The 25,486-nt window shown below is 50.8% G+C and overlaps 11 protein-coding genes across 11 annotated transcripts; 6 read left to right on the top strand and 5 right to left on the bottom strand.

Annotated features, from left to right (window-relative positions):
* Positions 1-1,318: 1,318 nt before the first annotated feature.
* PV05_09269 (uncharacterized protein) lies at positions 1,319-1,827 on the top strand (the record flags this gene model as incomplete). The annotated part of the gene is made up of 2 exons (XM_013458853.1): positions 1,319-1,350; positions 1,425-1,827. The coding sequence occupies 2 exons, from the start codon at positions 1,319-1,321 to the stop codon at positions 1,825-1,827; spliced, it is 435 nt and encodes a 144-aa protein (XP_013314307.1).
* A 632-nt stretch (positions 1,828-2,459) lies between these two features.
* Positions 2,460-3,582, bottom strand: PV05_09268 (uncharacterized protein; the record flags this gene model as incomplete). The annotated part of the gene is made up of 2 exons (XM_013458852.1): positions 2,460-3,455; positions 3,514-3,582. 2 exons carry the CDS (start codon positions 3,580-3,582, stop codon positions 2,460-2,462), a joined length of 1,065 nt encoding a protein of 354 aa, XP_013314306.1.
* A 2,088-nt stretch (positions 3,583-5,670) lies between these two features.
* Positions 5,671-7,689, top strand: PV05_09267 (uncharacterized protein). Its single transcript, XM_013458851.1, has one exon. It carries the CDS (start codon positions 5,690-5,692, stop codon positions 7,481-7,483), a length of 1,794 nt encoding a protein of 597 aa, XP_013314305.1. The 5' UTR covers positions 5,671-5,689; the 3' UTR covers positions 7,484-7,689.
* A 950-nt stretch (positions 7,690-8,639) lies between these two features.
* PV05_09266 (uncharacterized protein) lies at positions 8,640-9,268 on the top strand (the record flags this gene model as incomplete). Its single annotated transcript, XM_013458850.1, has 2 exons — positions 8,640-8,895; positions 8,970-9,268. The coding sequence occupies 2 exons, from the start codon at positions 8,640-8,642 to the stop codon at positions 9,266-9,268; spliced, it is 555 nt and encodes a 184-aa protein (XP_013314304.1).
* Positions 9,269-10,185: 917 nt separating this feature from the next.
* On the top strand, positions 10,186-13,069 carry PV05_09265 (uncharacterized protein; the record flags this gene model as incomplete). The annotated part of the gene is made up of 9 exons (XM_013458849.1): positions 10,186-10,350; positions 10,412-10,512; positions 10,577-10,869; positions 10,934-11,431; positions 11,504-11,696; positions 11,758-11,907; positions 11,964-12,448; positions 12,521-12,742; positions 12,825-13,069. 9 exons carry the CDS (start codon positions 10,186-10,188, stop codon positions 13,067-13,069), a joined length of 2,352 nt encoding a protein of 783 aa, XP_013314303.1.
* A 94-nt stretch (positions 13,070-13,163) lies between these two features.
* PV05_09264 (uncharacterized protein) lies at positions 13,164-14,640 on the bottom strand. Its single transcript, XM_013458848.1, has 2 exons — positions 14,166-14,640; positions 13,164-14,074 (listed from the first exon to the last, which is right to left on the bottom strand). Exons 1-2 carry the CDS (start codon positions 14,412-14,414, stop codon positions 13,517-13,519), a joined length of 807 nt encoding a protein of 268 aa, XP_013314302.1. The 5' UTR covers positions 14,415-14,640; the 3' UTR covers positions 13,164-13,516.
* A 469-nt stretch (positions 14,641-15,109) lies between these two features.
* On the top strand, positions 15,110-16,762 carry PV05_09263 (uncharacterized protein; the record flags this gene model as incomplete). The annotated part of the gene is made up of 2 exons (XM_013458847.1): positions 15,110-15,775; positions 15,893-16,762. The coding sequence occupies 2 exons, from the start codon at positions 15,110-15,112 to the stop codon at positions 16,760-16,762; spliced, it is 1,536 nt and encodes a 511-aa protein (XP_013314301.1).
* Positions 16,763-17,087: 325 nt separating this feature from the next.
* On the top strand, positions 17,088-19,027 carry PV05_09262 (uncharacterized protein). Its single transcript, XM_013458846.1, has one exon. The coding sequence runs from the start codon at positions 17,337-17,339 to the stop codon at positions 18,885-18,887; it is 1,551 nt and encodes a 516-aa protein (XP_013314300.1). The 5' UTR covers positions 17,088-17,336; the 3' UTR covers positions 18,888-19,027.
* PV05_09261 (uncharacterized protein) lies at positions 18,962-19,681 on the bottom strand. The gene is made up of 2 exons (XM_013458845.1): positions 19,580-19,681; positions 18,962-19,517 (listed from the first exon to the last, which is right to left on the bottom strand). Exon 2 carries the CDS (start codon positions 19,489-19,491, stop codon positions 19,042-19,044), a length of 450 nt encoding a protein of 149 aa, XP_013314299.1. The 5' UTR covers positions 19,492-19,517; positions 19,580-19,681; the 3' UTR covers positions 18,962-19,041.
* A 972-nt stretch (positions 19,682-20,653) lies between these two features.
* Positions 20,654-22,529, bottom strand: PV05_09260 (uncharacterized protein; the record flags this gene model as incomplete). Its single annotated transcript, XM_013458844.1, has 2 exons — positions 21,497-22,529; positions 20,654-21,375 (listed from the first exon to the last, which is right to left on the bottom strand). Exons 1-2 carry the CDS (start codon positions 22,431-22,433, stop codon positions 20,654-20,656), a joined length of 1,659 nt encoding a protein of 552 aa, XP_013314298.1. The 5' UTR covers positions 22,434-22,529.
* A 738-nt stretch (positions 22,530-23,267) lies between these two features.
* On the bottom strand, positions 23,268-25,282 carry PV05_09259 (uncharacterized protein; the record flags this gene model as incomplete). The annotated part of the gene is made up of 7 exons (XM_013458843.1): positions 23,268-23,673; positions 23,722-24,013; positions 24,060-24,435; positions 24,483-24,556; positions 24,614-24,787; positions 24,834-24,990; positions 25,046-25,282. 7 exons carry the CDS (start codon positions 25,280-25,282, stop codon positions 23,268-23,270), a joined length of 1,716 nt encoding a protein of 571 aa, XP_013314297.1.
* Between the last annotated feature and the right edge of the window lie 204 nt (positions 25,283-25,486).

The raw sequence follows: 25,486 nt of genomic DNA, 5'->3' as shown, positions 1-25,486 counted from the left end.
AGCCGGCCGGAAATTCTTTCATCCGGTAACTACCAGAGTGCCTTCCAGGTACCTTACGCAGAGCTACTGGCAAGGCTGGCAAGGCTGAGTTTCCCAGACTTCCAAGAAACAAGTGGATTTAAGACTTATATTGCAACCGGTGCAAGGTCTGTCCTACTTTGAGGCACTCCATTTCTGCCCAGGCACAGAGCACTGGCGGCTTTCTTCCAAGAACGACGTAACCTGTGACACGAGTTGTTCGATCAACTTGTTTAAGGTGTACCAAAGGATGAAGGCCTGCTATCCACCGTGGACGTTGCATTTAAGCGTAGTCGCTCCACTCGACCATCTTGCCATCTTTCAGCACGAGAAGGGTACAACACTCCATTGTGACTGGCTCCTCAGCTTTCCACCCAAATAGCGCTACATCCACAGCAGGAGTGCCATAGGCTTTATGCTCGATGAAGATGAAGTCGCCGTTGACTGCCCATCTCGTAGGCCCCCCAAAATATCGCCCTGGTACCATCTTGCTGAAGGTCAGAATCTGGTCAAGAAGCTTTTCTTTTCCTTGTCCTTTGAAGCGGCCGTGGTGCTCGAAATGCACATCCTCGGAAACAAGCTGCCGATTGTTGTGGAGTCGACATTGTTGTATGCCTGAAAGAATCGATTCGCAAACGTCAAATTCTGGTTGTCAGCCATATTTATTTGTGAACTTCGCCGTCGAGGTCGAGGAGGGGCTAATGTTTTGGCGTTTCCCTCGAAATCAGATAAGAAGGGTAGAAGGTTGTTCGAAATTCGTAATTCCTCTTCAGATCTCAAAACGGCATGGTCCCATTATAGGAGTGAACCGGGAGTTAACAAGTCTATAACACTCTAGACTACCCTTCGTAAATCGCAACACGGAGGCGCTAAACCCCACGGAGTTTCCGGGCTCGGGCCACAGCAAAGCATACAGGGAATTCTTTGATGCAGCTGATAAGTGTATACCGGAAACTCCATGGGGAAATTTCACCTTCTCGGATTTCGTTGTCAGTGGCTTCATACACGCTTTCATATCTGCTATCCAAAAGACCCGGCTATAAATGGGGCAAGGTAGCCGTTGAGTATTTAACCTCGTTAAGGTCAGCATAAGGAAACATGGCCAGCCAAGTCGCGATCGTATTTGGGGCTGGGAAGAGAATCGGTGAGCATAGTGTTCAAACGTTCCGATCGAAGGGGTTCAAAGTTGCACGCGTGTCTCGGTCGGTCAAGGAAGGGGAATCGGATGGCATACTCTCGATTCCTTGTGACTTGACGCGGCCGTCTCTGTGAGCAGTGTTTTCGAGAAAGTGCGCAAAACATGGGGCGAGCCAAGTTTGATTATCTACAATGGTGAGTAAGAACCAAACCACAATTACGATATCTCGTCAGCTTGGAGTCCTGACGTTAACGCATGAGAAACACAGCGTACGGGATGCACCTCACGAGACCAGAGAAAACGTTTTCCATGTCACTGGAGACGTTCAGGAGGACCTGGCCATTAACACCACTTCGGCTTACGCGGCTGCACACGAAGCAATGATCAGCTTCCAGGCTCTCCCTTCCACGGTGCCGAAGACTTTCATCTATACCGGCAACATCCTCAATGAGGGACCGATACCGGGGTCCCTCACCCTAGGTGTGGGAAAGATAGCTTCGGCGCATATGATCGAACTGGGGGATAACCTCTACCGAAGCCGGAATATCCGATTCTTCTTCGTCGATAAGAGGATGGAGGATGGGACGCCCATGTTCATTGGTGCAGGTCCGCAGGCCCACGCCGACATGTTCCTGGCACTGGCCGATAGGACCGCGGGCGACGTGCCGTGACAGATCACTTTCTTGACGGGGAAAGGATACGTGAAATTCCCGCACAAGGTGCTTTTGCCCGACAATATGAGTGATTTATATGACAGGTTTACATAGTATGCCAGCAGAATATTTGATCCGGTACTTTTGCAGTATTTATCGGCAGCGGCAGTGGCAATAGTCGCGATATGGCAGAGAGAAGACAAGATAGTGGTACCGAATGCATTGGCAGATGGAGAAGGATAAGAGTGAGTTGGTAGATGTATAGATCCAGTTCATTGAAACATGTAACTCCGGGGTATCAGCGAAACCATCCAGCGAGCGAACCCATTGTCCAGGAACCACAGCTTATCCTGTACAATTGTATTGTACACTCGTGTATGAGTAAAATTGGTCTACAACAAGAGAAACTTTATGCTGACAACGTATGAGTGCTTTGTATAAAAAGCAGCCTCAGGAAGACAGGCATCAACTGTAGTCAAACGACGTCTTGTGGCCTTCGTCCCTCATCTGTCTTATATTGATTTCAATCTTATTTCGCCTCGACGGGGACAGCAGCATCGACAGCGTTCAAAATCATGCAAACGCAGCAATACAAGCTTACATGGTGTATCCAAGCAACGGTCCCATCCCTGCCAAAGATCGCAACCAATTTATCCCAATGCCTTTGCGGGAGAGGGCCGGGCGTTTTCAACAGATATGAAGCCGCATCGTGCGCAACGCTGCACCCCTCGTTCAAGTCTGCCGGCTTCTCGCCTCTCTGAAGCGTCTCGGCGTGGTCCACGGAAAGAATACCCGCCTTTGTAGATCCGGCAATGTGACTGTAAAGTTGAAGGCGGCCTGAAATCTTGCACCCACGGCCAAGATTGTCGTGTCTCGGGCGTCTGGTGGAAATTCCATATTTCCCATCCACATTCCAGGACTCGTTGAATCGCAGTGTCGTTCTTCATGTCCTTTGTGGTTATTGTAGAGTCCTTGATGGCCATACAATACATTTGTCTTCTTGCTTCTTGCCAGATATTATTGTAATTCCTCTTGATCGCTTCTTGCTGCTCCGAGGTCAAAGGGTGATTTCGGGCTGGAAGCACATAGTTTGCAGTCCTTTGGAAGACGGTGACCGACGTTGCCGCATGAGCTATCGTTGGAATCATCTGGACAGAAGTTGCTCCCGTTCCAATGATGCCAACCCGGTTCCCCTTGAAGTCGACTGGACGATGAGGCCAAGCATATGTAATGTATGACTCTCCTTTAAACTTCTCGACGCCAGGGAAAGGGAGGCTTTTACCAACCGACAGGGCGCCAGTTGCAGGGATGAAGTATCTGCAGGTGACATCTTCGCCCTGTGTAGTGTTGATCTTCCATAGACTTTGCGTATTGTCCCATGTGGCAGACTTCACCAGCATGTGGAATCGGATATCTTTGCGTATATCAAATCGGTTCGCGACATGACTGAGATACTCTAGCACCTCGTCCTGACCAGGATACCGTTCCTTCCACGTCCACTCAGCGTTCAACTCCTTAGAAATGTTAAGAATGTAGACCCAGCTGTCACTGTCAGTGCGTGCACCAGGACTGGGCCAGGAGCAGTATGAGCCTTTCTTGTCTAATTCGTCAGATTTCTTGCGTTGACTTACTATCGATTCCAGTACCTATAGATATATTGTCAGTAATGTTGAAGCGTCTCTCACCGACAGCTAAAATACTTACCACGTCCCACGGATACCACTCCATTGGCTCCGTTAGTTTTCGCAGCCATATCAGCAGGGGAGATACCATATTGGAACAAGAACAATCCTTTTCGTAAGTCAACGGCACTGATATTAGTGTTATAGCAAGGCACGTTTTTGTACTTACGACAGAATCTTGAAGTGGGTGCCAGTAAAAGCTATAATATTAATGAATCCACGGAGTTTCCGGTGTAGCCTCCCCTGCGCAGACAGAGCTGGAGATTACGAGAGGCGAGAATCCAAACAAGCACGGTACAGAAATCCTGGCGCATCGGAAACGGACCTAATGCTAGTGGCTTCAGAGGTGGTGGGAGAACCTGTCGCCTCTGGTAACAATCAGCGAGGGTATGTGGCACCGACTGGGTTAGACTTTTGGTCGAACGATCTGGTCGACGTGCTCTTCTCCATCAGCTCAAACCGGGTCTCAGTCGTCGTAACGGTGATTCACTCGAGCCACCAGTCGCTCCGGGCCTGCTCTCACCGAGTCTGGTCTGGTCGAACCCGGCAAATCTCACAAGACACTGTCTTCACCAAGGACCATCCTCGCCGAGATGATTACAGCCTTTTCCCCCACCTCCTATTCAAACATGATGGCAAGCTGCAGGAGTTTCACCGGCTCTGTAAAGCTTGTGGAACCTTCGGAAACCGTGCCGAATTGCGTTATCCTGGGCGCCATTCAAAGTCTGATGGATCGGCTGTGTTCAGAACCACGTATGCGGCTCGAGGTTTCATGCGGACTGTCCTTCATACGTGCAGGCCATCCGCATGGAAACGTACCTTGACTTCCTATGGGGAGCATGGACAAGTTTGCCAGCCTATTCGAAGTGGTTTAGGCTCGATGTTGACAAGACTTGGGAAAATGGGAGCAGACGAGAATAATGGCGGCTGCGCTGCTATGTTTGCAGTTCGTACTAGCTGGCCATCAGTTATCTGGCGAATCTGCCTGATGTTGGAGCCGGCGAGAACATGAAGTGGGCAATATTCCGCAGCAACGTATCTGGTGTCCAAGGACCTCGCTGTGGGTGCCGCCGGCAAGCGTTGGAGATTGCTCGAACGGATGTGAACTATCATGGCAGGTGAGGTGGAAGGGGGCATCAATGTTGGGGATATAGGCATCATGTCTTAGATCGATTTTTGCTGGCGATGGCGCAGAAGACATAATGTGGAGCGATCGACGCTATTGGAGATATGGTGCAAACGGGCAAGCATGAGCATCGGCTCAAGGAGGCATACGAAGGGCTCAGTCTTGACAAGGGGACGCAGGCAAGTTTCGGTATTGCTTTCAATGATATTCCACTCTCTTCCAGGTCTACCAGACCATTCCAGCCTAGGTCCTTCGTCCGGAAGAGAAAATGAGGTTCAGGTATCTGACGGCGAGGCATGAAAGGCGAGATGATGGGATGGCTTTCGTGCTTCGAGGGAGCTGAGTTGTGTCTATGATGGATCAAAGGAATGGACACACAAACGAGATCGTGAGATAATCCTTCTCACGTCCTGGCCTGAATGATCTCTTCCAAAGCTGTGTAGTGGACGTCAATAATGAAGGCTGAACTCATCGCTATCCAATCCACTGGTGTTCTTCTTCTCGCTGTTCCATCGCTGATCATCTTCCTGGTCAATGTCTAGCTCGGCACTAAGGATATCTGGGATAACAGCTTGCTGCAGGTGCTTCATGTTTAGCATGAGCAGATCAGAGAGAATGGGCAGAAGTGTTTCGCGGGCATCGGGGGGTGTTGATCAACCTGGAGTGGACGGAGTTTAGCATGCTGTCGTCCTGCGGCAGAGGTTTTGTCCTCGAGATTCCATTTGCATCGAGGTGGAACAGCTTGATACTGGCGAAGGCTCTTGATCTAGTCTTGCAGTTGAAGTTCCCCAAAGGTTGCAAAATGCACCGTCTTGAGTTGTGTTGATGAAAAGTGCATCCTCCCATGCAACGGACTAGGTTGTTTTCGAAAACACAACACTTTGCCGAATCAGGATATAGCGTGCACGTGATATCAACTCTCCAATGCATAAAAAATGACTAGCATAAATCTGGTAAAATATTGTGCTATTGACGTCACTCGCAATCAAAGTTGGAAAAAATCGCGTTTCGTAAAAGTCGCGCCTCTCGAACGTGAATTTTCCGAAACAGCGGCCACGACTGAAGAAATGGTATGCATAAGGTGACCATCTTTTCCTGCTTGAATGCAGCCATAAGACAAATAACTCCAGGAACCCTTCTTAGTCGTCCACCATACTACTTTTCAAAAAAGTCTACTGTGTTCAAAACTTCTCAGCGCTGCGCAAACTTCGCCCGCATTAGCAACATGGCTACTCGTAACAAGAATCTTCGATCCCATATGGGCTACAAACAGCGCCGTAGACCTCAAGTCGCAACTCCAACGAGTCTTGACCAGCAGCAAGCCTTTCTATCGTCTCTTCCCAACCTCCCTCCACCATCCATCGAGGTACCAAAAGATACGCCTCGGTTTGCAGAGCTCCATGGCAAGAATGTCCTTGACCCAACCATCCTGAACACCCTTACCAATGATCTTGGATTTGATCATATGATGCCAGTCCAGGCTGCAACGCTGGAATACCTGCTACAGGGGAAAGATTGTTTGGCGCAGGCGAAGACGGGTACGGGCAAAACACTAGCTTTCCTGCTCCCTGCAATAGCCACCATCCTGAAGAACAGACCTCCACGATTGTCCGCACTTATCCTTTGTCCTACAAGAGAACTTGCGCTACAAATTGCAGCCGAGGCCACGAAAGTTCTACAGAGATCACCTCAATGCAAGGTTGCGACATCTATAGGAGGGACGAGTAAGAACACGGAAGCTAGAAATATCCTCCGTGGTTGTGATATCCTTGTTGCTACACCCGGTAGATTCTTGGATCATCTCAGCGATGAGAATGTGCAGGCTACATTGGGCTCGCTGCAGACGCTCGTACTTGACGAGGCGGACCGTATGCTGGATATGGGCTTTTTGCCAGACATCAAAAGGATACTAACTTATCTTCCCAAACTCCCTCGACAATCAATGCTGTTCTCAGCCACTATTGATGATCAAGTGAAGAATGTCGCACACCTCTTCTTGAACAAGGACTATGAATTCATCTCAACCATCCCGGTGGGCGAGGCAAATACCCACGAACGTGTTGACCAATATCTTGTTTTGACACCAAATATGATTGATCATGCCCCTGCTATGGTCTCTGTCGTTGGGGCAGAGTGTGCTACCACAGACCAATTCAAGGCTATCGTCTTCGCTCCTACAGCTGCTCATGCTGACTTCTACGCCGAAGTCCTTGCTTCATTCCGTACCCTGCCCAAAGTCTCGGTCCTACATTCTCGCATGACGCAGAGTAAGCGGACCCGAACCACGCAAGATTTCCGACAAGCGACGAGTGCGATATGTGTGGCCACCGATGTCATTGCTCGTGGCATGGACTTCCCGGGTGTCAGTCACGTGTTTCAGGTTGGACTACCTCCTGACAAGGAGTCGTACATTCATCGGCTGGGACGTACAGCACGCGCGGGGGCTGGGGGTCGGGGAATTTTGGTACTCAGCGAAGCCGAAAAAAGTTTCTTGTATCAATTGAAGGGAATCAGGATTCAAAATTATCCATCGGCTCTCCAGTACAAGATCGAGGACATCGAGCCCGCCTTGGCCGATCTTCAGACCAAGCAGAAGGTTTATCAAGCATGGCTGGGTTATTACAAGACATTCTTGAAGGTGTTGAAATGGTCATCGGCTGATCTTGTGCGCGAAGCGAATCGATTCGCACTTGACGGTCTTGACTGTCCTGAAGTGCCTGCGCTGGAGAAGTCTACCATAGGCAAAATGGGTCTCAAGGGAGTGACAGGGCTAGTGGTTGTACCGAACACTCCTGGATCAAATGCGCCTCATCGTCGAGGTGGAGGCGAAGGACGACTAAGAGGTAGAGCTCCGGCCAGATCTTGATCCTGGATAGGGCCTGCAAGTGAGCTTGTGCACAGGCATTGCACGCAGAGCAAGGCTTCGCGACCTTCTGGTAGACCTTCTCCCGAAATTCATCGATCCGACTAAGCGTGACTTGTGGCAAAGACTCGAAGCAGAGAGAGTCATCGAAGCCTTCGAAAACGCTTAGTGGCCACCCATGACTGAAAGTGATGATCTGGGCTGTCTTGTTTCCCTAGTCCTTGTAATGGATTCCGGTGCCATCCATGGTAGTGATGTACCATGGTAAGCGTGGGTAGGTTGGGCCATTGCGCTAATAGCTGACCCCGCTTATTAGCGGCCAGTCCGATCCGTCGGCATTTCAGTATTCGGCCCGATTCTATAGTGTACTACGGTGTCAGGGGTAAGTTTTACGCGAGCACCTACAGTATCCGATTGTTCAGTAAGAGCAGCATTTCTTTTTGACGCCTACTTACTTGATACTAGCCGCTGTCAGGTTGAAACGTGCTTTCATTGATTTGATAGTTGAAAACAGCAAGTGCTCTTTCTGGTAAGTTAGAACCCTGCAGTGTAAAACTAGCCCTTGACACCGTAGTAATTTAGCGAGCGATTGACCGACCCTAAAGGCGTGTATCGCAATGGACTTATGAGTTTACTCTGATGTTCCTCGAGACAAGATGACGCACACGCCATTACGCTGATCTACCTCAACTTGCGTTGATGGACAGGATCATCACACTGATTCAAGCGATACTTTGTCAAAGTTCACAAGCTAAGCCGGGCGCCGCCAGTAGCCGGTAGTCTTGTCAAGAACTGTTTCGTGTGGCTGATCAGTTCTTTGCTGAACATAGTGCTATTTGGATAATCGGGTTCCTGAACATGCATCAGGCGTTTGCGTCCGCCTTCCCCCGCATGCCCATACCCGCCTATCTGGCCCAGACTAGTGAGGTGGGATAGGGCTCCTTCTTCGAACTTGCAACAAGAAACGTTTTCCAAATCCCGCCGCTAAATACGTTGAGTGCCATGATACTATACTACACAGTATGGAAGACAGATATATAATGTTCCTCATCGACGCAGGAAATCACTACTGTGCCGTTCCAAGGAACACAGCTGAATAGACATTTCTCCTCGACTGATTGATACCACTAACTCGAAGCAGAGTTCCCTTGAGATTGAGATGGACAACAGGATTCAAGAAATTCGCCACGCCGAGGAAGCCAATGGCAACTTCGATCGGTCATGGAGAGAGGAGCAATTGAGCGAGAAGAAGTTGAGCGTGGCCGCGCACGACTTTACCAGAGACGAGAAAGAGATGACCATTCGCGAAGCCATTGTGGCGAACAAGAAAGCAATTTTCTGGAGTTTGGTCATCTCTACATGCGTTATCATGGAAGAATACGACACGAATCTCTTGGGCAATTTCTACGCATATCGTAAGGTGCAGCAACCAATTTGGCAGGAAGTGAAGCTGATCATTACCGTGCATTCTCTACTCCTGGCTGTGAAGTCTATTACACCATGGTCGGCCATGTACTGACCATCGCTTCTACGGTCCAGCTCCATATTCTCCTGTTTAGCTCGGATGAAGAGCAAACACAGGCCGCGCGAGGGCGGCTCGAGAAAAACTTCGAACTCTTGACGTGCCTACAAAGGCGCTGGCCGGCGCTGGATATCAGTTTCGCACGCTTTCGAGAATTCCACAGGGCGTGCCAGAACTATAAAGAGACCTCCTTTCGTATGGATAAATGGTTGCTACGATTCCTATTCGAATTTGCTAAACCCGTCGGCGAGAAAGATCCGAATTAATCCTTAACGGAGATAACCCCTTGGTCGTTACAGGAGTTGGACTTTACTTCGTTTGAGTTATAGCGATCATCGTATTATAGAATTTCGAGAGAATTCCAACATTTCTCTTTGGACTGGAGAGACCAGAACCTTCCCACAATTCTCATAACGCCACCGAAGCATCCGTGCAATGATATCAAAGACGAAAACGGAACGGACAGCGAGGAATTTGATCAAGGGCCCAAGGAAGACGATGACAACTAAGAATGAAGTAAAAGAGCCTTTTAGTTGCAGCATAACAGAACCAAGGGGAGCGACAACTGTGGTTTTGGGATAGTAACACAACAGCGCCAATCTCCGTTATACAAAACTTTACAATGGGAGATATTGCAGCGAACCATGCCGTAAGAGATTCTGCCATCAGGTCGGATACACTTGCGTTAGCCAGTGCCTTTATCTAACTCTATCTAAGAGGACCCCAGAATCCTAACCCCGTATGAAACCTATAACTACCTTAGTTATATATTTAAATATTGCCCAAAGAGGAATCTTAAATTCCTTATACAGACGAGATTTATACAATTATATACTGTAACCACTCGTCTTAAGTATATCACCACCAATTTTAGTGCCTAGATATTCTTCTGGTCGGAAATATTGTCCATGTGTTCGGCACGCCTTCCGGATTAGCTTAGTAAGTACGTAAAGTCCCTCAGCGTAATCTAGCTATTTTAGGCTTAGTGCTAATACAGTTATCTCAAGATATTTCCGTGAAATCCCGAAATTACCCCGGACGCCAACCGGTCACGCTCGCTTTAGACGATCTGGTATAAACTCGTGGGACAATCTTCGACTTTAAATCTTTCCGCATCACATATTTATCTCCGACCAAGTGTGATCCCGACTCGGCGGTCGCACCACGCGCTGGATCGCCCGCCATGACACCCGAGACGCCAGATGCCGAACAGCCGCGCGCTTTGCCATCTGAGGAAACACGCGCATTGAGCGTACTGAAAGCTCCGTCGTCTTCGGTGGCCGGCCGCCCTCGCAAGAGACGGAGGGTTGCGCTAGCCTGCAGCAACTGCAGACGCAGGAAAGCACGTGTATGCCCTACCTTGAGAGTCCATACTGCCGGTTTGTAGAGCCAGACTTGACGTGCCATAGTGTGATGGGGGCAGACCAAAGTGTTCTCCCTGCGATGAACAGGGTTGTGAATGTCTGTACGAGCAGGCGGGGACGACGACAAGCTTGACGGTCGGGAGAAGGTAATGTCTCGCTCACTCCCCTGCCAATTTCCAACGTCCAATGTGACCAATCGTCTTTGCCCAGCTATCTGTCACGGTTGGAGCAACGACTCGAAAACATCGAGACCAGCTTGATGCGGCTGCAGCAATCCCCGAGTGCAACCCCGGCGGGCACTTATCATTCAGCACAGACTGCTGTGGCCTTCCAACCTCGGATGCAAGTGTCGGCGGGAGCGGACGACGGTGCGTCTTCACAGAAATCGCCCCAGCTCACATGCTCGACCAACACGGACATGGACGAAGTCGACACGTGCGAGGACGCGATCGATGGCATGGGTGCCATCAAATTCACGCATGAACAGCATAGCGGCTACTTTGGTACGTGCTCTCTGTCCTGTCCGTTGCCCGTGGCCAGGTGTGCTCATGCTCACCTCCGCTTCAGGGCCGTCGTCTAATATTGCTTTCCTCCGCCACATTTCAGTGGCTTTGGCACAAGCGACGGGGCAGCGCCAGGTGACCGAGGCCCCTCTCAATGCTTCAAATACGACCACGGACTCGATGCGTGCAAGCCGCCCGTCAGGCGACAAAATTTGCAACACCTTCAATCGGATGGACGACAAGGTCAACATCCACGCACTGCCTCCGGAAACGCGCATTTGGAAACTCATCAATGAGTACTTTCAAAAGACGGGTCAGCTGCTGCCTATCATCCATGAAGGATCGTTTCGTGAGACCTACTTTGAGATGAAGCGCACCAACTTCACAATGGCCCGTAGAACGTGGCTGGGCTTGGTGAACATCATTCTCGCCCTGGGCTGCACCTTGATCGTGGATGGCTACGACACCGCGGAGGAGAGGATTGCCGAATCAGACGTCTACTTTCAAAGGGCCAATGGGTTGTGTGAACGAGAGTCACGGAGAAGTATCAGTCTGGAACTCGGTGAGCGACTACCTCTGACTCGGGATCCCGTTGCGTGGTTGCGTGCACAATGCCGCTGACAACACCCCCCAGTGCAATATCTGCTGTTGGTGGGCCAGTATCTTCAGGGAACGCAGAAATCCGTCCAGGCGTGGACGGTGCATGGCCTGGCGATATCGACGGCCTTTCAACTAGGCCTACATTCTCCGAGGACTAATCAAGGCTTTCCACCCGTAGAGGCCGAAATTCGAAAACGGGTCTGGTTCGGCTGCATTCTCCTAGACCGGTAGGGAGTCTGCAGACCCTCACGGTGTGGACTCGAGGGAGCTGACGATTTTAACCTACAGAACGTTGAGCATGACTTTTGGTCGTCCGTGTATTATTCCTGAGAAATATGTCAAGCTTGAACTTCCGTCTGCTGACATACAGATCATGGGTCAAACGCCCGACAGTGGCGCCGTCCAGCGTATGGATGCGAGGTACTTTCAAGCCACAATGTAAGTCTCACCAGCGCGAACGTCGGACGGGGCACGATGATGACATTGTCCAACAGCAAATTGAGCAATATCTTGTATGAAGTTATTGACGCATGCTATGAGCAGAATCTAGGTCTGGCAGAAACGCCTCCAGACGCCGAACTTCTTTCAATGACGCTCAAAGGAGACCGGCGACTGGACGAGTGGAGGTCCCAGATCATCCCTGCCTTGGGCCTTCGGATCAGGAGTACTCCCGTGGTTTCTCAGGACCTCGAGAAGATCGAGGTAAAGGACAAAATCGCCGAGAGATTCAACGTGGTCCTCTCTCTTCGATTTCACAACCTTCGTATTCTCAATCACCGCCATATACTGGAGACGTTCCTTGATAGTGCCAAAGGTATCAACGGCATTGAAGCGAGTATGATGCATCAAGTATACGTCAGCAGCATCGAAACATGCCTCGACTCGTCCATCAGTGTTATTGCCATTGTGCACAGCGTGGTGCTGTCTCATGGCTGGCGCCGTGACCTGCTAGGAGCATGGAACTATTCTTTGTTTTACAGTAAGTCTATATTTTCATTTGTTATTACCCTTGAAGATGGGTCGCTTAGTAGATTATTGACCACCTGAAAAGCATTCAACGCCGGGCTAGTCTTGGTTGCAGCTTTGCTTGTTGCTCTCAAGGGAAGTGGCACGAAAAGGGAGCAAAAGTTGCCCACCTGGAAATCTCTGGATAATGCCATGATGTACCTCGACATGGCCATCGAAGCTTTGCAGAACCTGGACCGTGGGAACCGGGTCGTGCAACGCATCGTCGATTATTTATCCCATTTGGCAGTGGCATGCTCAAACTTACGTGAGTCCCGTCAAATTCTCCCTCCTAAGGCTAAGGCCACTTATCTGGCATGGGACAAGCTGACCGTACTTTGGAGACCTAGTTGCCAATAACCTCGGCACGACGTACACTTTTACAAATATCAATCAATACGACCCCTTCGCAACAACGGGTAACAATCTCCGACCCCAGCAAGCCCGAACAGGAGCCTCATACCAAGCGCTTGGCGAGCAGCCGGAGGCGTTCCCGATGGAGAGTGTTCTCAGCGAATTCATGCCGAATGTAGATTTGGATTCTCTCTTCGCCCAATTTGATCCCGATGGCTTGGATACAAATGCATTCTTATAAAGCTGGAAGTAATAGCACGCAACGCAGAAGCCTTCGATTGACGTTCCAAGGAAAGTGTTGAGACAACACCTATTCCGGATAACAAAAAGAGATGCGCCAATAGCTTTCAGAGAGCAGTCGCGAAGCTCTGAACGTCTTGAGACCGGGTGTAGGTACTACGCAACTGTGGCGAACTCCATGCAAGCGTTACACTGACTCTATCTATATCTGCAATGCAAGTACGAATGTAGGTAAAAAAAATCATCGAAATCCTAGCCGTTGATCCAAATGATGCATCCTCTTGTTTTTGACTAGTCTATAGGCCCAGTCAAATAATTTTGGGTACTCATACAGGCCGGTCAACAATCGAATGTCTGCCGCAGCGATAACTCACAACTCGTTCCATTCAAATACCCTTGCCATTAATTAGGGCGGAAGAGCCGGGGCAGTCCCAAACATTGCTTGCGGTCATGCCTTGGACTGATCCATCCCGTTCCATCTCGGGAAATGGTCAGATTCGAGGCCCAACATGTCTATCATACGACCCACCGATTGGTCGACGATATCGGACAGGGACTTGGGCCGCGTGTAGAAGGCAGGCACGGGCGGAAAGATAACGACGTTTTGCATTTGAGCTAACGCCAGCATATTCCCCAGGTGGATGGGGCTCAACGGGGTTTCTCGCGCCACCAGGACCAATTTCCTCCGTTCCTTGATGGTGACGTCTGCAGCCCGGCAAATCAGGTCATCGGCAAACCCTGTTCGAATGGCACTGAGGGTTCGCATGCTGCAAGGGACAACGATCATGCCGTCCGTTTGGAAAGATCCGCTTGATGGAAGGGCTCCCGCGTCGTTGTGCGCGTAGCAAAAGGTCGCAAGATTCTTGACGTCCTTGATCGAGTAATTTCCTTCATATTTCAGCGTCTCGGCAGCCCAGCGACTGACAATGAGATGGGTCTCCACCCCCATATCTCGAAGGATTTCGAGAATCCGAATGCCCAGGATAGCGCCTGTTGCCCCTGTCATCTACACACATTTCTCAGTAAGGGGTTCTCCCTTTGCACGACACGGACGACGACTCTTTCGACATCAAGAGGTTCGTTCGGGGGGCACTTACGGCGACAATGATTCGCACCGGCCTTGAAGTCGGTTTTTCGCTGGCCGACCTCGACCGACTCTCGTTCTTAGCAGTGGTCGCTGGTTCCAAGGCTCCAACGGGTTTGGCCGCAGAGGTGACGAGGGCCGCTCGGCTCATCGCGGCGTCGGGTTTGTGCAAAGATTTGAGTGCATTTACCATCATGGTCCTCATACTGATGCCGAGAAGCCATGCCAGGCCCGACACAACAACGACAACAAAGATCATCATGGTGTTGAACTGCACTTGGCGCTCTTGGTATTGAGAACGAGAACCTGGCAAGCAATCGCGGTCGGGAAGCTCGCCAAATCCGAGACACGAAGACGCACTGTTCGTTCTTGGATCTCGTTAATAACCAATTCAATTATCAGTGAGAAATGGACAATCAGGGTTATGGACAAAAGAAATCTCTGTCAACCATCACTTTACTTAATACGCGCACGAAGCAAAGCACCCATGCAACCCACGCAGATCAGCATGACAATGCAGGACCGGGTAGTATAACCTTAGCGTACAGCTCGTACAATGGCGTCCCAAGGGGGGATTCGGGGATATAGGAAAGAACTACGGAGCCGTGGATGTGGTTATAGCGTGACACCGCACGTCCGCTGGTAATTACATACGTCAGTGACGGATACCCGGAATCCAACTGGAATCCCAAGGCTTATCTCAGACGAACGCCACCATGTCCCTATCTCCCCGACGGGATAGTTTACGCCGGGTACAGAAGCACCAGGACGAATATATTAAGCCAGGAGCTCAACACAGATCAAGACGACACAACAAGCTTAGTCTCCTGACTCGGCTTCAGAGATCAACTATTATTGCCACCACAGCGGCACCCAGCACGATACGCAGACACCACGGCAACGAAGAAGCATTCTTGACATCCATCTCTCTGTCATTCCCAGAACTCGGATCGAAGCATGTCGACCGGAAAGCTCTCTGCCGCGTCGTCCTTGCGCGTCTTCCTTGACGAATGCAAGGCCGAGGGAGATGTCGTGGAAATCGATATCGAAGTCGATCCCCATCTCGAGTCTGGTGCCATCACGCGCCGTGCATACGAAACGGGCAGTCCAATGCCGCTCATCAACAATCCCAAGGGCAAAGATGGTCCGGACGGTCTCTTCCGCATTCTGGGTGCTCCGGTGGGCGTTCGAAGTGATCGACCACACAAATATGCGCGTTTCGCAAAGTCCATTGGACTGTCCTCCAACGCAAGCGGCCATGATATCATCCAGAAACTCATAGCCTCAAAAAGAGCCGACCCGATCCCCTCCGTCGAGGTGCACGATGCACCACTCAAGGAGTACAAGATCTTTGGCGATGACATCGACCTTTTGAAGCTGCCGGTCCCGCAGAATCACTCCCACGACGGAGGCAGATATTTTCTCACCTATGGGCTGCACAATGTTCAAACTCCAGACGGGAAATGGGTCAACTGGTCCATCACCCGTTGTATGGTGATCGGGAAACGACAATTGACCGGCCTCGTCGACGTGAAGCAGGACATTGGGGCCATCTGGGCGATATGGAAGGCCCAGGGAAAAGACACCCCCTGGGCTTGCGCCCTTGGTGTTCCGCCAGCCGCCGTAAGCTCCCATCTCTTTGGTTACTGTTCTTTCCTGGGTTGGCGCCAGACGCCATTGTCCAAATTGGGTCTCGGCCTGAACATTGATCCAGAACGCTAACATCTGAAAATCTCCCAGGCCGTAGCTAGTGGCATGCCACTCCCCAAATTCGTGAACGAGCCGGATTATGTTGGGGCCATCACAGGAGTTCCGATGGAGGTCATCAAGTGTGAGACGAATGATCTTCTCGTGCCGGCACAGGCTGAGGTGGTTCTTGAAGGAACTATCTCCGCAAACGAGACGGCGGTTGAAGGACCCATGGGAGAATATCACGGATTCATCTTCCCGAGCAAGAAAGCACCAGCCCCAGTGTTCACGGTCAATGCGATTACCTATCGCAGCAACCCCATCGTTCCGATCACTGTCGCCGGTCGTGCTCCCGACGAAACTCACACGGTTTGGGCCATGTCGATCTGCGCCGAAATTCTCGACTTGTTGCAGCAAGAAGGCCTCCCGATCACCAAGGCCTGGTGCCCATACGAGTCCCAGGCCATCTGGTACGTGGTCCAGGTCGATCGGAAGAGGCTGGTTGAGATGAAGACCACGCCGGAGAAATTCTGCCGCCAAGTCGGAGAGGTCGTGTTCTCTTCCAAACCCGGGCGGTTTGTGCCCAAGATCTTCGTTGTTGGCGACAACATCGATCCCAGTGACTTGCATGAGGTCGTCTGGGCGGAAGCGACCAAGTCCCAGCCACAAGACAGCGACTTCTTCTTCGTCGGCAACTATCCCACCTACAAGCTAGTGCCATACGCCACCTACGGCCCCAACCCGCACGAGCCACAAGCCAAGGTCGTCCGATTGTGCATGCTGCCGGCCGAATTTGAGACACTGGACCGGCCATGGGTTGAGGCTTCTTTCCGTGCGTCTTACCCGGAAGAAATCAAGCAAAAGGTCCTGGGCAACTGGCGGGCATACGGGTATGAAAAAGGAGATCCCGCTAAGATATGAGAGTCGAGGAGCACCAGGTGACAGGGAGGTGACGTTCCTGTTTCACGTGCCCTGTGTGGTCTGTTGCTCTAATAATAAACAGAGCAGCAGAGCAGCCGAGCAACCAGATCCATGAAATATATATACACGCTCTTCACACACCTTCTGTACGTAACCAACGTTGTTCTCCTTTTCCCCGTAAGTCATCGGCGTCGGGCGGGCTGAGGTTGCTGGCTGCCAAAATGGTGGTCCGGACTCCTCCCCATACCAGTGCGGCAATTTGAGATTAGCGCTGACGGAGGTATTCACGACGCCTGGAACTGCTGCAGTGCACCAAGAAAGGTGACGAGCCGTGAAGAAACACCTCTTTTATTCCTTCCGTGGGCAGTCTCAGCTGGGCCAGGGCTAAAATCAACCTTGGCCTCGAATGACCACTTTCGGTTAGAGTTCAATAATGCAATCCCTACCCCTCCCCTCGAAATACTTATCATTGGCTTCAAATCACTGAATACGAGGTACCGCCAGTGTATTTAGCTGACACTCTGCGCTGAGGTGCATACCAGGTAATGTCTTGCACAACTGTACCGCCGACAACATGCTGGCTTCAATCCAGCTTTCCTTGCTTACCGGCTTCTTGCTGCTCACCAGCTTGGTGCGAGCGGTTTCGCAGCAGGATGTGCAGCAAGCTGTCGATAGACTTGATGACCTTATTCAGTCTGTGCTCAATAGAACAGAGGTCCCCAGCATCGCCGCTGCGGTCGTCTACAATGACTCTATCCTTTACGCCAACGCCTTCGGAGTGCGGAAAGTAGGAAGTAACGAGTCAGCGACACCAGAGACCGTGTATCAATTGGCATCTCTCTCAAAACCAATCAGCTCGACCATAGTCGCACAGCTCGTTAGCGATGGCCATCTTGACTGGTCGTCAAAAGCCAATGAGCTTGACTCGACGATCGAGCTCTCAGACCCCTGGATCACACAGGAGGTCACTATCGCGGACTTCTTTTCTCATCGCAGTGGGTTGTTTGGTGGTGCCGGCGACGATCTAGAATCATTCGACTACAACCGCTCGGAGATTTTGTCAAGGATGAAGTACCTGCAACCGACAGGTTCCTTCAGAATTACATATCAATATAGCAACTACGGGATCACTATGGGCGCTGTTGCAGCCGCTGCCGCTGCAGGGCTTTCTTGGGAAGAAGCTGCATCCCGTTTCTACGAACGATGCAACATGACATCTACCAGCTCAGAAAACGATGGGTTTCGCCGAGAGTCCGACCGTGCATCGCTCCACGTCCGTGCTGGGAATGGAACTAACTTCAGCGCGCCATACATTGTCGCTCCTGAGCGCAATCCCGATGCTCAAGCTCCCGCAGGGGGTGTGGCAGCCAATGTAATCGACCTCGCACAATGGATGCGGCTACAACTCGGCAACGGAACTTGGAATGGCGAAGAGATCGTGTCTTCAGAGGCTTTGCTGTACACTCACCAACCCCAGATCAACCGTGGTCTCGATCCTGCCTCGAATCGCACAGCATTCTACGGCTTGGGCTGGAATATCGACTATCAACCCTCTGGTCGCGTCTTTGTCGGACACGCTGGTGCATTCACCTCTGGCACGCGGTCGTACGTGAGACTAAATATCGCCGATGGCATTGGAATAGTTGTGTTGAGTAATTGCTGGCCAACAGGGACACCAGACGGAATTGCGTATACTTTCATGGACTGGGTATACCAAGGGAGCCAGAACGAAACCACGGACTGGGTATCCTTCTGGGACGATCTCTACGAGCAGCTCAATGAGGCATATGCAACCACGGACCCCAGCTTGGCTGTCACGCCGGTGCATGGTTCTGCGCCATTGAAAGGGACTGGTGTGTACGCTGGAACGTACAGCAACGACTACGTGGGAATTGTACAGGTCAAGGGCACAAGCAATCAAAACCTAACCATCGAAATTGGTGGTAGATCGCTGCCGCTAACGCATTGGGACCGAGATGTCTTCATCATGAAACCCGTGGCCGAGAACCCAGAATACCCTACAACCGTCACATTCAGTGTTGGTCCTGGCGGGCAAGCTCAACAAGTGCTTATTGATGTATTTAATGGAGGTGGAGGTGGCGTTTTGAGTAGAGAGACGAAGTAGTAGTCGTGATCAGATTTTGATCACCATCACTATTAGACCCGTGTTTTAGGAGCCGTCGTTACCAGGAAACGGGTATGCCAGAGTGTTTCTTGGGCGGTGGAGGACACACCTCTTGCTCTATAAGAAGGATGTAAAGAATTCGTTCAATGCGAATTCAAGTCCGCACAACCTCAACGACCGTCTTTCCAATCCCCCCTTTGCCCTTGTACACAAGTCTACACGCTTCCCGAACTTGCTCGATATCCTGCCGTAGCACTCTGGATCCAATTACCGGAACCACTTTGCCCTGCTCAACGTGATTGCTCAAAGTCTCCAGATCTTCACGATTAGGCTCAAGGAAAAAGTACTCATATTCGACACGCCACCGTCTCGCCCGAGCTCTTCGAATGAAGTCGGCAACATTGAGACCGATGCGAGCGAGCCAGGGCAGTTGTGGTCTATCTGGTCGCCGCATCAGGGGCGAATTCTGGAGGACATCGCCTGACGGCATGGTTGCTATTGAGGCAATGAAACTGGTCGAAGGTTTCATGAGGGATAGAAAGCGCATTGACTCGCCCGTGGTGTCGAGGATAAAGTCGACGGAGCCGGGAGGAATAACCTTCATGGGGTCATTTTTCGTATAGTCAATCACTGTGAGAATGCGTCAGCACGATCCACTCGATCAGACATAACCGTCGTTGTTGTAAACGTGCCTTGGTCGACGACGCCTTTGCCGAGTAGTTAGTTCTGGGACTCTGGGTATTTTGGCGGTGGACACTGTCGTTATGACTTTGCCAGCGTGAAAGACGTTCTTGGCCAGCTGACATGCGTAGGCGCCGGTACCGCTTACTGAGGACCAAGGGTTCATCAGCAGATATATCGCCTCAAATACGCAAGCCTGCTGCATTGGCCAAAGTTCGGAGCAATAATCTTTTCGTCTGAGTAGGTGTCAAGAGGCAAACTTTGACTTACGTGCATGGTTTTGACGAATCAACTCGATCAGGGACTCATAGCCGCGGTAGGCGGCTTAGTTGACCCACAAACCCACCACCCACACGAAAGGGGAGATGATTGTTCAGCAACAATCGCCTCGCATACCGCAAGCATTCGGTCCGTGAGGTCAGGTATCTAGGCGTCCAGATCGACAAGAGTGTGGTTGCGCTATGGTCGGAAGCTTTTTGCCTTCTTCGGTTTAGAATGCACGGAACGCTGGCAGTACTTCTAGCTCTTGCCATTCCCTCCATACCCAAACGAACACAAGAAATTCAAGGGCATATCAGGTCCTGCTTTGCACCTTGGAGGTGCAGAGAGCTGGAGCATCTCCGAGACGGACCCCTTCCAAATGGCCGAATCGATTGTGTGCTTCTATACAGTACTGGGCAGGATCTCCTGGTCACTGAGAATGGTCTTAATGACGAATAGGAGCTATCACGATGCGATACCTACGCTTCCGGATCCAACCTGATCTGTCTGTCTCTGCCTAGACAATGCCGCCTTTAGAAGCTTTGCGTGCTCTCATCGCCTGCCCAATCTATTGATCGAGGCCTGAGCACAAGCAGCCTCGTCCTCCTTACCCTGCAACGTGCACTTAGCCGCGAGCGGGAGCCAAGCATCCCTTTGCAGCGCAGCGTCGGAGCCTGGTCTGCCTGCCTATGCGGTATCTATGTCACTACTACGTTCTGCAGTCCTCACAGTATACTGATTGACACGGTACCACGTCCTATCCACTTCCGGAGTCGTAATATGGCGCAATAGCTGACACGTAGTGCTGACCACTCCAGTCATCCCTAAGTAGAAGGCAGGGTCTCGAAACCGTCGAACATACTTACGTCGTTAAATAGCGTGTCTGCCATCCCACTCTCGGGGTACAATAAGTTCGGGATCGAGTCTAGTAGAAACCAGTCGTAGTCGATGTCATTATCGACAATTCCCTGCGTTACTTGGGCCGTGGGTTCCTTGATTGATAATGGTATCTCTTGACAATCGCGGGAGGGTCTTCCACCATCAACAATCTGAGTATCTAGACCCTGAACAGCGCCGATATCATTTGGAAGTGAATGTTCAGTATTGTTGACAATTCCAGCATCCGATGATCTTGACGCGTGGCCCTCGAATGTAGTGTGACGAGATCTAGTTTGCTCGGCAGTGATTGCGTCGTATATGATCTGATCTCCGCCTAGGCTGTTCTCCAACCTTTGAGAGTTGTAATGGCTGTGGCTTCGGAGCTTGGCCATCACATTCCTGCCCAGCTTTGCCATGGCCTCAGCAAACCACCATTGAGCAGCCAGCTCTTCCAGTACATGGTACACTGCGCTGAGTTGTCGTTTGGCTCGATTGAACGTCGGAATGCTGCCCGGGGTTCTGCATTGCCGATACGTGACGCTGAGGCAGAGTGTCATTGTATATGGTATGATGGGCAAAGGAGGGAGCTCCGAGAGAGCGACCTCGTCAACGAGCTGCAGCATTCGAAGGGTGGAAAGAGCCTGCCGGATTGAAGCAGCGTTTGAGGCTGTGACAGGGTTCCAATCTCGATATCGTGATGTAAGAATTGCAATGGCGTGGTAGTAGATTTCAAGCGAGTCCACGAAAGATCAGCACGTGCATATACCGCTTTAAGACCCCAGACTTACAGATAATGTCAGATGGAATGCGTTGAGCGTCCTCAGCTATGAGTTCTTCGAAGCTGGGGAACCCTGTCTCCCAGCCTGTAGATGTGGGATCCGCGCCAGGTCTGTAGAACGCAATTGTTTTGTCGAGAAGATCAGTCAGTTTGAGCCAGATCAGGAACGCAGCCCATTTCTGCCTTTCATGTGCCGTACAGGTGAATGCTGCTCTATGAGCCATGTCGCGCTCGTGTATGATAGTCGGGCGACCGTTGAAGGCAGCATTCAGTCTGTCGAGAGACCAGATGCACCAAAAGATTCGAGAGAAAGCTCCACTCTTGTCCGCCTCATCGGCACGAGGAAGATGCATACCAAGTACCTGAAGGTGGTGGATCGCGGTCATCAGATTCAATGACGCTGTTTCGTTACCAGTTGGTCCCTCGCAATGTAGCGACATAAGTGCGTGGACCTGTATCAGAGTAATCTTGTCCTTTTCGGCATTGGCTTTGAGGAGGCTTGTCAGATGCGTATAAACCCGCTGCGCAAATTCCCGAGGTTGCAGGAGTTGGTCCTTACTGGCAAACCGTAGGAATGGCTTTGCACGATGGTCTCTACATGCTGCAAGTATGACCGCAAGCATCAAAGCAATCGACAAGCTGTTGCTCCTTCTTGCCAGCCGAAAGGCGCGCTCGTCAACCAACGGGATGAAGTGATGAATCGTTGCGAAGTAGATATCACTCAAAGCTTCGCAGACTCCGTCGTCCGGGACTTCAAAGTCGTGGATAACTCTGAGATAGCGTTTCATCGAGGCTGCAACTCTAGGCCACGCTCTGGCAGAGTTGTTGGTATCTTCCGAGAACCAGATTCCCAAATGGTCGATCTGCTGGCACGAGTCCGGAGAATTTGGTCGAGTTCGAGCCAGCAAATGCGTTTCTGGGTTGAGATGGCCGACAAATCGAGACATCTGTGAAGATCGATTGACGTCTCTTCGTTCTGAGTCATTTTCTTCGGAACCAGAATCCTCTTCGACTGGCGATAGATGGTCTACTGGTTGTACATCCGAAGCAACGGACAAAGAGTCATAATTCGATGCACGCAATTTATACGTCGGGGAAGTCGAGATTAATCTGCTGGGAGGGGCGTTGCTGCTGGAAGAAGATCAGGATACTTTCCTGCCAGATATAGAATTGGAACCGCCATACCTGCAGTCGATACCTCGCTTCGTACAATTCTTGCACGCTTTCTTGTCGTCGCTGGGTCGAATACATCTTTGCTTTCGCCTTCGGCATTGGAAACATGCCTTGAGCGACCTTTTCGGTCTGATAGAGTCCGAGTTGTTTACCGAAAAAACGTGCTTCATTTTCATCCCCCGGAAAGTTGGAAGGTTGGGGAAGAGATTTACTCGGGGTTGTCTGGATGTCGGCAAGATCTTAAATAGGACAGCTATATCCGAACATCTTTCGGATTGACCCTCATGGGGAGAAGAGGATGGCTTGGCCTAGGTCACCATTATGTTAGTTTAAAATCTAACCGGTAAATTGCTTCGTGCCTTGACAACTTGAACTTAGTAACACCTTGGACGTTTTGATGCTGGCCTTTAGAGTCGATGCAGGCCAGTGCCAGGAGCAAACAATCATCTGAAATCTTGCACTCTGCACTTCATTCTCATTTTTACGATACGAGAAGCCCTCTTCATCATCTCTGCATCAACAAGCCTATCGACTTTCCCATCGTACTATCAATCTATGATCAAATTTTCCTTCTACACTATTGCCCCCTCTGTGATTCTACGCCCAGCTCAGTGTTTCGGCTCCTCAATCTCCTGGTGATACCCGTCACCGTGTTCCTTGGTCTCTCCTTGCCATGTTGCTTCTGACCCAACAGCTAGAGAACCTCTTCTCTTGTAGGCAGGTGACTTCCACGCCTTATCGACAAGGTTGTAGAGCTCATCAACCTGTTCTAAGCTGAGACCTTTCGTCTCATAAATAAGTGCCCAAACGAAAACGACTGCAATAAGGCAGAAAGCTGTCCATACGAAGAACACCTTAACGCCCAAACCAGCATTGCCGGGGCCGGAGTCGACCATATAAGGTGTGACGAAGGCTAGGATGAAATTGAACAGCCAGTTACTGGACGTTGTCATCGACAAGGCCTTTGCACGAATGTGTAATGGGAAGATTTCTCCCGTCACAATCCAAGCACAACTAAACCAGTGTCAGCAGCTGCTTGGCCAATCTTGTAGGCTCACTTACGGTCCCCAGGAGAATTCGAAGAAGAATAGATAGAAGCAGACGAAGACGATCAACACTATGTTGGAGACCTGGGAATCTGTAGAGACACCAACGGCTCCGACAATCACCTGGCACACAGTCATGCCCACGGCTCCAGCCAATAAAAGGTTGCGTCGACCCATGGTTTCAACAAGGTAAAGTCCTGGAATAGTTGACACAAAGGCCACAATGTTTGTGATCATCGTAATAAGAAAGGGGTCTTTGATGCCACTGGTAAGGAAGAATCGAGTGCCGTAGTAGATGATGAAATTGACTGTTACTAGTAAGCATACACGCTGCCAACCTCTGGGATCACTTACTGCCTGATAGCTGTTGGAGTGCTTGCAACACACAGCCAGTGATTTGACGTTTGAGGAACGGTGGCCTCCAGCAAGTCAGGTAGGATGCTCCTCCTTTCGCACGCTCCAACTCAAGATTGGCCAAGATCTCTCGGTATTCTTGGTTGATGATGGCGTGGTCGATAGGCAAGCCGTGAAGGAAGCCTAGAGACGCAAGTGCATCGTCGGTCTTGCCAATTTTGATAAGATATCTTGGTGTTTCTGGCAAAAATACCATGCCCAGAGCCAGGGCAACTCCGAAAATAATCTGAATACCGACCGGAATACGATACGCACTTTTGTCCTCGCGATAAGCCGTCGAGTTGTTGGCTACGGCAGCAAGAATCAAGCCAATGTTCTTCTCGGTGTAAGCTTTCTCCGGCCTAACGGATTTCAAGTACTTACGATGCAAAGTTGATAGCATCCCACTATGGTGCCGCGGATCTGCTTCGGAGCCGACTCTGACTGATAAAGTGGCACTGTAGCGGCTGGTCAGAATGCACAAAATTTGATGTAATAACATGCAGGGATCTTACCAAGAGCTGACACAAGGCCAACACCCAAACCTGCCACCACACGGCCGGCAATAAAGAGGGGAAGACCACTGGCGGCAGTTTGCAGCGCAGCTCCGACACAAAACACGAAGCAGGACACAATCAGCCCCCATCGACGACCAAGTCTGTCACCCAGAGGCCCTGATAGCAATGCGCCTGACTTGATATCAGTAGAGACTCTTTGGTGTCATTGTTGACTTACCCAGGAATGTGCCTGCTGACAAGATCGAGACGACAAGTGATATCTCGCCGGTTGTCACCACAGGGTCACCGTTTGCGTCGGTGTGTGTTGCCATGGTCTTGATCCACGCATCCATGGCCACGACTCCAGAGATGGAGGCTGTATCATACCCGAAAAGCTGAGCATCAACGTCAGTCACTCATCCACGCTCTCCAACACAATTGAAAACTTACAATACCGCCGATAGCGGCAAAGGCGCCCACCAGAATTGCTGGTCTCTTGGACCCCGGGAGCTTGGGTGCGTCTTTGCGTCTGAGAAAGTCCATGATGCCTTTGGACTGCACTGAAGAGTGGTGTGAAATCGTCCCTGGAGCTTTCAATAAAATCTCTGGGGACGAGGCCTTCAAATATGCGACCGATAGCTGCTGTGGAGCACCACCCCACAACCATGTGTGGATCAAATCTACCATATCTTGACCAAATCCAGACTGCGATCTCCGATCGGGTGTTAAGACCTAAACTGGGAATCCGAAAACCGATGAGGATGGAAGTCCGAAGCTCGGATGCTTCCCCAGTATGGATGTGCATATCCGACGTCCTTTGGTGATGAGGTATGCCTTTTGCTCTTTGACACACTTTGTCCATGCCGGCCCGATGCCACGACGGCGGCATTT

Source organism: Exophiala xenobiotica, assembly GCF_000835505.1.
Source record: "Exophiala xenobiotica strain CBS 118157 unplaced genomic scaffold supercont1.5, whole genome shotgun sequence".
NCBI lineage: Eukaryota > Fungi > Ascomycota > Eurotiomycetes > Chaetothyriales > Herpotrichiellaceae > Exophiala > Exophiala xenobiotica.
This window is presented reverse-complemented; position numbering and strand designations above follow the sequence as displayed.